This window comes from Geotrypetes seraphini, chromosome 1, assembly GCF_902459505.1.
Source record: "Geotrypetes seraphini chromosome 1, aGeoSer1.1, whole genome shotgun sequence".
NCBI lineage: Eukaryota > Metazoa > Chordata > Amphibia > Gymnophiona > Dermophiidae > Geotrypetes > Geotrypetes seraphini.
In genome coordinates this window covers 209,631,964-209,644,244 of record NC_047084.1, presented here as the reverse complement: position 1 = coordinate 209,644,244, position 12,281 = coordinate 209,631,964, and the positions used below count along the sequence as shown (strand labels likewise).

Sequence of the window (12,281 nt, the reverse complement as noted above, 5' to 3'; positions counted from 1 at the left end):
GACGGTATGGAGTTGGCAGTGGAGGAGAAGGGTACAAATAGGAGGAGCTTACCCGATGAGCAGAGTTCATGGGGGGGGGGGGGGTGGAGATAAGTGAGGAGAAATACAGAGGTGCTGCAGAGTGAATGTGCCAGTAAGCCAGTAAGAGTTTGAATTGTATTCGGAAATGGATGGAGAGCCAGTGGACTTGAGGAGAGGGATAATGTGAGTATGGTGGCAATCACAGAATTTTAGTTGTGCAGCAGAATTTTGAACTGATTGAAGGGGAGCAAGATGGTTGAGCGGAAGACCTGAGAGAAGCAAGTTGCAGGAATCTAAGTGAGAGGTGATAAGGGTTTTGGTAGTGTGCTTGAAAAGGAGAGGACAGATTTGGTAATATTATAGAGGAAGAAGCAACGGGCTTTAGCGGTTTGTTGATCTGAGCAGAGAAAGAAAGAGAGAAGTCAAAGATGACCCCAAGGTGCGGGCTGACAAGATAGGGAGAAGGAGACTCGTTTGTGCAGAGAGTGTCTTCTTTGTGACTCTGTACAGCACTACAAACATATGGTGGCTCTCTAGAAATAATTAATAGTAGTAGAGGAGAGTGTTGTCCACAGAAATAGAGAATGGAGGGTGGGGAGGTGGTTTTAAGCAGAAAGATAAGGAGCTCAGTCTTAGCCATATTCAGTTATAAATGGCGATAAGACATCTATGTGACAATGTTGGACAGGCAGGCTAAGACTCAGGCCTGGATTCCTGTAGAGATATCTAGTGTGGAAAGGTAGATCTGGGAGTCATCACAAAAAGGGTGCCACATAAACATCTCACCATAACTTCCTTGCAGGTCATGGTGAGCCCCCAAAAACACCCCCAACACCTACTTTACCCACCTGTCCACAACCCCAATAGTTCTTATGGCTGCAGGTGCCACCTATATGGCAGTACAGTAGGGTTTTGTGGGTTTTTTTTTGGTGGACTCACATTTTTCATCATGAATGCAGTGGTTAGAGTGGCTTATGGGCCTGGGTCCTCCTCTCTATGGTTCAGTAGCCCACCCCCAAGACTACTTAAGCCACCTCTGTGCAGGTCTACTAGGCTTTCCTATGCCAGGTGCTGATGTTCTGGAGGCAGGTATGTACGTTTTTATTCTGATTTTTATGGCTGGGGGTGTGTGTGAGTGTGGGGGGGGGTCAGTGATTACTGGGGGAGTGTGTGAGTGGGGGGGGGTCTGTACTTTGTGTCTGCAGTGGTTATCTGGTCACTTTGGATACCTTCTGGGCACTTAGACCTGTTTTTAGATTGCCTAAGTCACAGCGTATAAGTTCTGTCTAGGCAGCCTCGTAAAACTTTGGATTATCCCTACAGTATGACTAACCCCCTCTTTTACGAAACTGCAATAGCAGTTTCTTGCACGGGGAGCCGCACTGAATGGCCTGCGCTGCTCCCGACGCTCATAGGAACTCAATAAGCGTCAGGAGCAGCGCAAGCCATTCAGCGCGGCTCCCTGCGCTAGAAACTGCTATTGCAGTTTCGTAAAAGGAAGCCTAAGTCTAGCTTGGCCCACATCCCACCCTAACCACTCCTTCAAAAACGCCCCTTTCAGCTCTGGGTGCACAGCGGGATTCAGAGGCCTAAAAAGTCTTTGGATACGTCTAAAAACCGGTTTCGATTATCTGTCTTTTAGGTCATCTAAGTGGCGATTTGGGCAAGTTTTTAAACGTATTTCTGTTTCAATTATGTACCTCATGTTGCAAGTGGTGGCTTTACCTAATTAGAAGAAAAACCCTAGTATCTTGGCAGTATGATTTTTAGCTATATTGAGTTTAAGGATTTGACAGTTTCTCTTAGCAACAGGGGCTTTGTAAAACTATTCTAGCATTTTTAATTTCCCAGTAGAGTATGAGAGATTTAGGTATATGTTTTCCACTGAGAATTTGAAAAGAATTTGTATAGTAAATTAGTATATCAAATCCCAGTCCCTTTTTTGTGTGAAAACTTGTTTGTTAGTTTTCAAATGCAGATATATGAAAAGAGCATATGACATTATGATAATTATTTTATGTGTTCTAGAATGCTCTGTGGTAATTTTATTCAGGTTTCCTAACAAGTAATAATAATAATAATAACTTTATTTTTCTATACCGCCATAATCTTGCGACTTCTAGTCGGTTCACAGAGAAGATTAGCTGTACAGACAGTGAATTACAGTATACAGATAAAGATGAGATTACAGCAATTACAGTGTGCAATTAGGGAGAGATCACTGGGCGGTCAGTGATTGTATAATGCAAATTGGCAAGAGGAAAGAAATACTTAGGCTACTATATATATATATATATATATATATATGTTGTTTTTTTTTTTTTTTACAACTTACATTGAAATGGTTGTAAAAAAAACCATACAAGGCTTTTTATAAATCTTCTTTTTTATTCTTCAGAATTATATGGACTACTTAGCCCGGTTATACGAAAGGGAAATAAAAGATTTCTTTGAGGTTGCAAAGATCAAGATGACCGGCATAGCCAAAGAAGGGAAGAAGTTTGGTAAGTGTTTTAAAACATCACTCATTCTGCCTAACTATGGCAGCATTTTTGAAGTATCATGTTAATCATAAAGAATGCTGAGCTGCCTGTTATTCAAAAATTTGGTGAGTCCATGAACTTGGTTACAGTAATCTACCAAAAATCAAACTTCTATGGAAATTTCAGTATAAAGGATTATTTTACTACAAGTCATGTTATTTTAGTACAGGGTCCCATGTTATGTTATGAGATCTTGTGCTAGAATAGCACAACTTGTGGTAAAAATAACCCATCTTGGTGGTAGTCCATGTTCAAAACTTCCTTCCTTTGTTTTGTCATTGTAAGCTGTCCTGTGGAATTGGACTGCAGTGATATGATCTGAATCATTGGACAGATAGGAATCTTTTCACAGAGTCAGAAACATCATACAAATAATGGAACGGTTACTGATAAACCAAACTGGTTTGCAAATGTGTTTAGCATTTAGATTCCTTTAATTTTAAATTTCACATTGATCCAATGACGCTTATTCATTGAACGTGGATGTTATCCATATTAACATGAACACTATTTTCTGCACAGTGAATAGCCTAAACAGGTTCTCTTTTATATTTAAGGTTTATTTTGATTGCCCACTCATTTGAGAAAGAGTTTCTATAAGCCTGTCATTCAGCTACTCAGGCCCAGCTTAACCTATGGACCAGGACCAGGTGAGGCCCTGGCCCAGGGCGCTGGCGCTAAAGGGCACCAAACACCCTGTGCCATGACATCACCAGCCCATAAGTTAAGCTACCATGCAGCTACAATACTTCAACCCCTCCCTCCTCCTCCCCCTTCTGATGCTGCTGCCCGGTCCTGGCAGAGTGCAGCTAGGCCAGTATCGGCATCAGTAGGTGAGAAGTACAACTCTTCCCTCCTCTAATGCTACTCCTCGACACTGACACCGGCTCTCCCTTCTCGCAGCAACTGGCATGTAAAGCCACATCCTGCCATGACCAAGTAGTAGCGTCAGAGGAGGAAGGAGGTAACTGGGCAGGGGGTAGGGGGCAGAGTATGGATTGGGGTGCCATAATCTCTTGAGCTGGTTCTGCAGCCACTCCTAAATTGTAGAAATATTTTTCATCTGTGATAGCAAGAATAAAACTTTTATATAACGGGATATTGATATGTACCCTGTCTTTGTATGATGGATGGTGAATTCACTGGTGTTTGTATAAATTTTAAATCATATGTGTATATACCATGTAAGTCAATCCGAGTATAAGACGAGGTACCCTTTCCCCCCAAAAAGGAGGGAAAAAGGTTGACTCGAATATAAGGTGTGTGTGTGTGTTAATATCCCTGTGTCCTGCTGGGCTCTGTGCCCTGCCCCCCTCCCGTGCCAGGCTCTGCACTCAGCCCCCCTCACTCTCTGCCATGCTCTGTACCCAGCCCCCTCCCTCCCTGCCAGGCTCTCCACCCTGTCCCCCCTCTCTGCCCTGCCAGGCTGTCCATCCTGTCCCCCCTCTCTGCCAAGCTCTCCACCTTGTCCTAGATACCTGCCCTGTACCCTGTCCCTCCTCTCTCTCGATGTCCTGCAGGCCTCCACCGAGTCTGCTGTATGACCTGGTAGTCCAGTGGTAGGCCGGGACAGGAGGAATCCCTCCTGTCTCGGTCGACTCTTACCTTCCTTCTGCTTCCCCATGCGAGAACTGGCAGCAGCCATTCAGGGAGTATCTCAGGGCTGGGCCGGAGTGGAAAAAGCTTGCTCCTGCCCGGTACATCGCTGGGCTGTGAGAACTCAAGACAGCGATTCAGGGAGGGAGGGGCTCAGCATGGGGCAGGAGTGTGGACAGCTCGTTCTTTCCCAATACACCGCTGGACCACCAGGGATTCAAAAAAGGTACTCGGGGAGGCAGGAGGGAGGTAAAAAATTGTTAGTCAGCCAGGACGGGAGACGGGAGGGATCCTGTCCCAGCCCACCAGGTCAAATGGCAGGCTGGCAGAGGCCTGCAACAAGTCTGGGAGGGGAGCAGGGGGGTGCTGATCCAAATATAAGATGAGACCCCCCATTTTTGGGCCCAAAAATCTCATCTTATATGCAGGGATTCTAAAATTCAGTTCCCTGTTTATGAATGGTGACCAAAAACATCCATGTGGTGATAAGGCAGGGAGCACTTTCACATCACACCACCACACAGGAGCTCTACTGCTTCCTGGCATACTGCTATCTGAACTGTCCTAAAGCTGACCTGTTTTTCTCCAAGCCTACTAGTAGGTCAGTTTGCTGAGGCTGTTCCAAAAGGCTCGCCAGCTTTCTTTCTGTCTTGGCCCAGCCTTCTGGAAGACTTTCCAATGTACCTCCTTCCGCAGCCTAACCCAAACACCCCACTAGAAGACCTGTCTCTCTCCCACCTGGTCTGTGCCTTACCTAAGATCCATGGAATACTTATAGAGGTAATAAGAGTTTCATAATTCCAGGTCTTTTGAAGGAGGGAGGGGAGGGAGCAGCCACATAGCAGTACAGTACCTTGATGATGGCCTTTGATATGGGAGAAGAGGGAGGAAGTTTAAAGAAGAGGAGGAGAGGTGATAAGACTGAAGATTATCTGAGGAGAGGAAAGTGAGGTAGCAAGCTGGAAACAAGGGAAGAAATAAGAGACTTGGAATTGACTTGGAGGAAAAAGGATTTAGAGCCAGATTCGGTAAATGGCACTCAGATTTAGGTGCCGGAAAAATCTGCGCTAAGTGCTATTTCATAAAGGGCATGCCAAGCTCAGTGTGACTTCCTGTGCCCAATTTTGGGTGAAAGCATTTACTCTTGCTGAAACCTGGTGTAGATCCTGGCACACAGGTTGGGTGCATAAATCCAATATTCTATAATACTGCACCTAAATTTTGGGAATGCCCCTGACCCACCCATGCCCCTTCCATGGCCTTGCCCCCTTGTTGGGTTTTACATGAGACAATTTAAGCACAGTGTTATATACGAGTAATAACATGCAGGCAGATGCGTGTGCAAATCTAAATTTGTTCCAATTAAAGTCAATAATTGTTGACACCTTGCTAAGTCGTTCATTTGCACACGCATCTGCCCTGCACACCCAACTTTGGGTGTCCCATATAGAATCCAGGGATTAGTATTAATATCTAGCTATACACACACAAACACACACTTACACACACACACACTTACATTTGAATATAGATACATTCAACCAATTTTGAATATTTCAAAGTATCCATTAGAATAGAAGATAGAGAGTAGACCCGTATAGGTTAAAACCTTTGTTTGCTTCTTAAGGTTCTTGCTTCCTATGGCTTATTAAACATATGCAGTACTCTTGCAGTTCGAATACAGCACCTGTTTGGAGGCTTCAGGGGAAGTTCTTTTCTTGCCAGATGCTAACACAAGTGCTATGATTCTCCTCTGCAAGCTCATTGAGCAATCATAACATTTTTTTTTTAAATTGTTCTCATTTTAAGAATGTCTCAGCCAGTGAGCATAGGCAAACAGTTATGTGTATGTCTTACATGCCCTGGAAGAATACCTCTGCATGCAACATGCTATTTATTCCATCATAGAGCATCCATTTATTTTTTTTTAACTAATATTCTGTAAATTTTCTACTTTATTTTTCATCACATGAAATTTAAATATTATTCTTCTGCTTTAAATTCATTAATTTCTGAACTTTACATGCAATTTGTTCACTAATTTATCTGGCTACGTAATATAATGATGTATGCTCATCTTGCAAACAGAGAGAGAACTGTACACTTGATATGAGCTGTGCTGATGCAATTCAGTGTCTAGCTAAAGGAAGCCTTTCTTTATTTCACTTTGCTGAAGCAAGAATGCCGATGCATCTGAGTATGATTTAGATATATTTTATCAAGATGTAGCTTAATATTCTTAATAGTAAAATTACTTATGAAACAAAAATTTCAGAAGGTAATCGTGCAAGTCTATAGTAGAAAGAAAATGTCACAAAAGACTGATTGCTTCCTAGACTAAGAGGTATATTGAGAATTAAACTTGCAAAAACAAGGTCTGTTTTGCGAGTGAAAGGGACCCTAGTTTTTGAAAGTGTGTTTCTCAATAAACCTTAGACTATAAGGTGCTACCAGCCTCTCTTGTCACTTATAATGGAAAACAGTAAGAGAGATATTTCAAGTAGTTTTAACATAACTACATATGTTTCTTGGCAGTGTTACACTGTTCTGGATTATGAGTACACTGAAGCTAGATTAATGTAGGAGATTTGAAAATGATTGTTCTATAATGTTTCTATCCCATGAATCTCCTTATTCCAGAACTTCACTGAGCCATTTCTTCTAGAATGGATTTGATGAATAGCTAGAGAAATGTTCCTGGCTAGATGTCCAGGCTCATGTCTCAGTCTTCCCAGACTTTAGAGACACCTTAATTTTGTGAGAATTAATACAGGTTTTAGATTTTTAATAATTTTTGTTACACAGCACTAATGTAAATATATTGTATGTTGTGTGGCATTAGCAGACTTTGCAATTTAAACTGTATTTTAATTACACTGTTGAAAATTGTGTTTTCAACCTTTTGGTTTAAGAAAACTATATATTAAATGTAGGTATAGCTTTATTTATCACTTGGATCTGAAGCATTAGTCATTAAGGCCTCCTTTTACAAAGGCAATTATCATAGTAGGCTGCGGTAATCGCTCCAATGCTCAAAGGGATGCAATGGATATTGGAGCGTTTGTCGCAAAAGCTGCAACTGTGCCTTTGTAAAAAGGGAGTGAATATTCTAGTACCTCATCAACTAAGCTTATTTACTGCAGTAATTTCTTGCTTTTCATAGTTCTCTGCATGTCTCTTTCTAATTAGTGCCTAACTTTGCCTTTTGTGCATGGTCTGTGCAAAATGCCTTATGATAACCCATCTTTGTCTTTGATGCTTGCAACCTAATTCATCGCAGCTACGTTGCCTCGAAAAGAAAGTGCTGTCAAACAAGAAACAGAGAGTGAGTATTATTGGGGTATTTATAGGTTTCATCAATGCATGAGATACTTCATTTTTATTGGTTGAATTATGAAGGAGAGCTTTTTAACAGAAATACAGTGGTACCTCGGTTTATGAGTGCACCGGTATGCGAGTGTTTTGCAAGACGAGCAAAACATTTGCAAAATCGGCGCCTCGGAAACCGAGCGCGCCTCGATTTGCGAGCGCCCCCCCCCCCCCCCGTGAACCGAGAATCTCGGAGAGAACATGAACTCGCAGGCCTTGAGCATGCGCACATGCTCAAGGCCAGCACAGAAGAGGAGGCCGACATGCTGGTGCTACATTAAAGTAAGAAGAGGGCTCTGGGGAACTTCAGGTCGCGGCGGGGGTGGTGCCCAATCACGGCGGGGGGTGCCTGATGGTGGCAGGGAGTGCCCGATGGCGGCCAGGGGGGTGCTGGATCGTGGGGGGAGGGTGTCGGGTCACGGGGCCTTCAGGGGGAGCAATGCTGGTTCTCGTGGGGGGGGGAGCAGCGCTGCTGGCCTCGGTGGGGGGGTGGGAACGTATCAAAGCGAGTTTCCATTATTTCCTATGGGGAAACTTGCTTTGATAAACGAGCATTTTGGATTATGGGCATGCTCCTAGAACGGATTATGCTCGTAATCCAAGGTACCACTGTATGTTATATCGTCAGTGAGGGTGGAGCAGGAGAGGATAAATAATATCAGCTGGTAAGCAAAAGATTCCTCAGGTTCAGAAGCAACCAGAGAAAATCTAGTTTCTCAAGTAAGAGAGATTTGCATGTATTGATGTACGTATGTTGACTGGAAAAGTTAGATTAAGACAAAAGACTTGTTTTCAATTGCGACTTGGAAGACATCAGAGTACATGAAATATTTTGAAAATGTGACAGTTGGCTTCTGTAAAGGCATGCAAAGTACATTATATTGGAAACAGAAACTTTTATGAGCAACAGGTGATTAGCTATTAAGTTTTGAGAGACTGCTTTCCAGTCACAAGTCAAATATTGTCACAGGAACAGAGGTAAGAACTTGAGCTGTGCCATGCTGGTTTGAATTGTTTCTCAAGCCAAGCATCCTGTCTCTTACCCTGGCCATCTTAGTCACTTGGATATAACTCAGAAGAACTTATTGTAGACATCATTCCTTATTGCTCATTCCAAGACATAAGAAGTAATGATCCTCAAGTCTGCCTGGATCAAAATTGTTAATGGATGTTTCTTCCTGAAACTTGTCAAAACCTATTTTAAACACAGCTATTCTACAGGCCTTAGTTACACCCTTGGCATCAAATATGTAGCTTGATTATGCATTGAATAAAAAAAAAAAAAAGTTAAATAGTTCAATGTCTAATAGATGCTGGCATTGTAATCTTGATGTAGGGACTTTGGATCATCTTTTGTTTTATTGTCCCTATATCTTAGCCTTTTGGAATTCAATCTGGGATCAAGTAAATTGTTTATTGGAAAATTATGTCGCGTTATCTTATGATACTGTGTTTTATCCCAGGACAAGCAGGCAGCATATTCTTTACGCATGGGTGACGTCACCGACGGAGCCCACGGTACGGACCTTTTTACTAGAAAGTTCTAGTTGGCCGCACCGCGCGTGCGCGAGTGCCTTCCCGCCCGACGGAGGAGTGCGTGGTCCCCAGTTTCTTCATTTCCGCGGAGCGAAGAAGACGTGTGTTTTTTCAACAGAGTTGAAATCCTCCTTTTGCCTTCCCGCTCGCGTTATTTTTTTCGGTTTTTTCACCTTCGGGTACTTTTTTCTTCCCAATTCCAAAAAAAAAAAAAAAAAAAAACCTTTCTTTTGTTTTATTTTTTCGTTCCTACCCCGGCGGGGCCTATTGCCACGATCCAGGCCTCGGGGTTTGATTTTGCGGAGGCCGTGTTTCCATTCATGCCCCCGCAACCAGGCTTTAAGAAGTGCCAGCGGTGTGCACGCCCGATCTCCCTCACTGACCCACACAATTGGTGCTTGCAGTGTCTGGGACCAGAGCATCGGGCGGACTCCTGCACCCGCTGTGCCACTCTTAAAAAGCGCACGTTGAAGAATCGTCAAATCCAACAGAATTTACTTTTCGGCACCGGCCCGTCTATGGATTCGACATCTTCATCTGCGGCACCGTCGAAATCGACACCGACCACTTCGACGCCGCCTGAGACGACGTCGGCGCCTCCGGCGCCAGGTAAGCCGGCTAAGAAGCCTTCCACCCTTGAGCGCCCTCCCACCTCGGGGACGGCACCAGTCCTCTCGGCTCCACGCCGGGCCAAGAAACGCTCCACTCCGATATCGGTGAGTGCCTCGTCATCGGCTCCCTCATCGCCGGAGTGTAGAGCGGCACCCAAGGAACCAAAAAAGAAAAAAGTGGTTCCGGTGCCTCCCCTGGATGACCGCATTGCGGCCATCCTCCAGGACAAGTTGCAAGAGCAACTCCACCAGCAACTTCAGCAGCTCTTACCATCTATCTTGGCACCGCTGCTCTCGGTACCAGACCGGCCCGAGCCCCGCACCGTCCAACCGGTATCCACTCCATTGGTACCTATGGACTCTTCCATGCCCATTCTCTCGGCACCGCACGAGCCAGTCGCCTTAACGACGACGGATCCTCCTCGGGACCGAGCAGGACACCGGTCTTCCCATGACCCGGACCGGCACCGGTCTTCCCAAGACCCAGACCGGCACCGTTCTTCCCGGGATCGGGACAGACACAGGTCTACATCGCCAGGGAATGTCTCGGTACGCTCAGGCAAGTCTTTGTCTAAGACTCACCACGCCGACCCGTCCACTCCGGTCTCTCGACACGCAACCACCGATGTCAGAGACCCGGACCTATGGGAAGAATCCCCCCCCGGTACCGAGGAGGATGCATCGTCGTCGGACGAAGAGCCTTCCGCACCCGAGACCACTTCCAAACCTGAACAATCTTCCTTCTCTAAATTTCTCAGGGAGTTGTCAGGGGCTTTGTCTTTGCCATTGGAATCTGACTCCAAAAAGTCACAAGCTTTCCTGGAGGCTCTGGATTTCGATCAACCTCCCAAGGAGTTCCTAAAGTTACCTGTTCACGATATCCTACGGGAAACTTTTTATAAAAATTGGGAGAACCCGCTAACTGTCCCTGGGGCCCCCCGTAAATTGGACAGTCTCTATAGGGTCATACCAATCCCAGGTTTTGATAAACCCCAACTGCCCCACGAGTCTCTCCTGGTAGAATCCACCTTGAAAAAGACTCAGGGCACCAGTGTGTATGCCTCCACCCCTCCTGGCAGAGAAGGAAAAACTATGGACAAATTTGGCAAACGGCTCTACCAAAATGCCATGCTTGCCAATAGGGCAAACAACTACTCCTTCCATTTTTCCTTCTACCTGAAACATCTGGTAATGCAACTCTCCTCCATGCAAAAATACATGCCGGAGCACAAGGTCCCTCTTTTCCAGCAGCACATCTCCAGCCTGCTTCAACTGAGGAAGTTCATGGTGCGCTCTGTCTATGACTCCTTTGAGCTCTCCTCCCGTGCATCTGCCATCGCTGTGGCTATGCGCCGCCTGGCCTGGCTCAGGGTCTCTGATCTAGACGTCAACCATCAGGACCGTCTAGCCAACGCCCCATGTCTGGGAGATGAACTATTCGGAGAGTCCCTGGATACCACCACTCAGAAGCTCTCCGCCCATGAGACCAGATGGGATACTCTCATTAAACCAAAGAAAAAGACTCCTCCTGCTCGTCCTTATAGACCGCAGACATCATATCAACGCCGGTTCTCTGCCAGACCGCTCAACCCACCTGCACAGCAACCTAGGCGGGCCCGCCAGCACCAACACACCCAGGCTCGTGCCCAGCCTAATCAACCTGCAAAGCCTCTTCCTCCTGCCAAACCTTCTCAGCCCTTTTGACTTCTCTCTCCAGGGCTTAGCCAGTCTTCCACCCTCATTGCCTCTTCCTCAGCCAATCGGAGGCAGGCTCCACATTTTCTTCAGCCGTTGGGAGGTCATCACATCGGACCAGTGGGTCCTCAACATCATCCGCCACGGCTACTCCCTCAACTTCCAGACTCTTCCGCCAGACAATCCTCCCGTCGAGTCTGCTTCTCTCTCAACTCAAACCCCCCTCCTCCTGAGGGAGGTTCAATCCCTCCTCCTTCTCAATGCCATCGAAGAAGTACCTCCAGATCAAAGGGGTCAGGGATTCTACTCCCGCTACTTCCTGGTACCCAAAAAGACAGGAGACCTTCGTCCCATTCTCGATCTCAGGGACCTCAACAAGTGTCTAGTCAAGGAGAAGTTCAGAATGCTCTCCCTTGCCACGCTTTACCCTCATCTCTCTCACAACGACTGGCTATGTTCCCTGGACCTCAAAGAGGCCTACACTCACATACCAATCAATCCAACTTCACGTCGCTACCTGCGATTCCAGGTGCACCATCGCCATTATCAGTACAAGGTGCTACCTTTTGGCCTCGCTTCATCACCCAGGGTGTTCACCAAATGCCTCATTGTGGCGGCGGCCTTCCTCAGGTCTCACAACCTCCAAGTGTTTCCCTACTTGGACGATTGGTTAGTGATAGCTCCTACGTCTCCTCTTGTGCTACAAGCCACTCAACATACCATCTCTCTTCTCCATCTACTGGGGTTCGAGATCAACTACCCCAAGTCGCATCTGCTTCCCACACAGCGCCTTCAGTTCATCGGAGCAGTTCTCGATACCACACTAATGAGGGCATTCCTCCCCTCCGATCGTCGACGGACTCTGCTCCACCTCTGTCATCAGGTGCTTCTTCATCACACCATCCCAGCT

The 12,281-nt window shown here is 45.8% G+C and overlaps 1 protein-coding gene across 9 annotated transcripts in view; it reads left to right on the top strand.

Moving 5' to 3' along the window:
• EXOC1 (exocyst complex component 1) overlaps positions 1-12,281 on the top strand; it is a 119,851-nt gene that overhangs the window by 56,799 nt on the left and 50,771 nt on the right. For 7 of the 9 annotated variants that reach the window (XM_033944880.1, XM_033944860.1, XM_033944899.1 and 4 more), the window contains 2 exons: positions 2,420-2,525; positions 7,441-7,485. In XM_033944880.1, the coding sequence (XP_033800771.1) occupies positions 2,420-2,525; positions 7,441-7,485 (151 nt within the window). The remainder of the gene's footprint in view (positions 1-2,419; positions 2,526-7,440; positions 7,486-12,281) is intronic. The other 2 variants (XM_033944889.1, XM_033944869.1) reach the window with 1 other exon arrangement.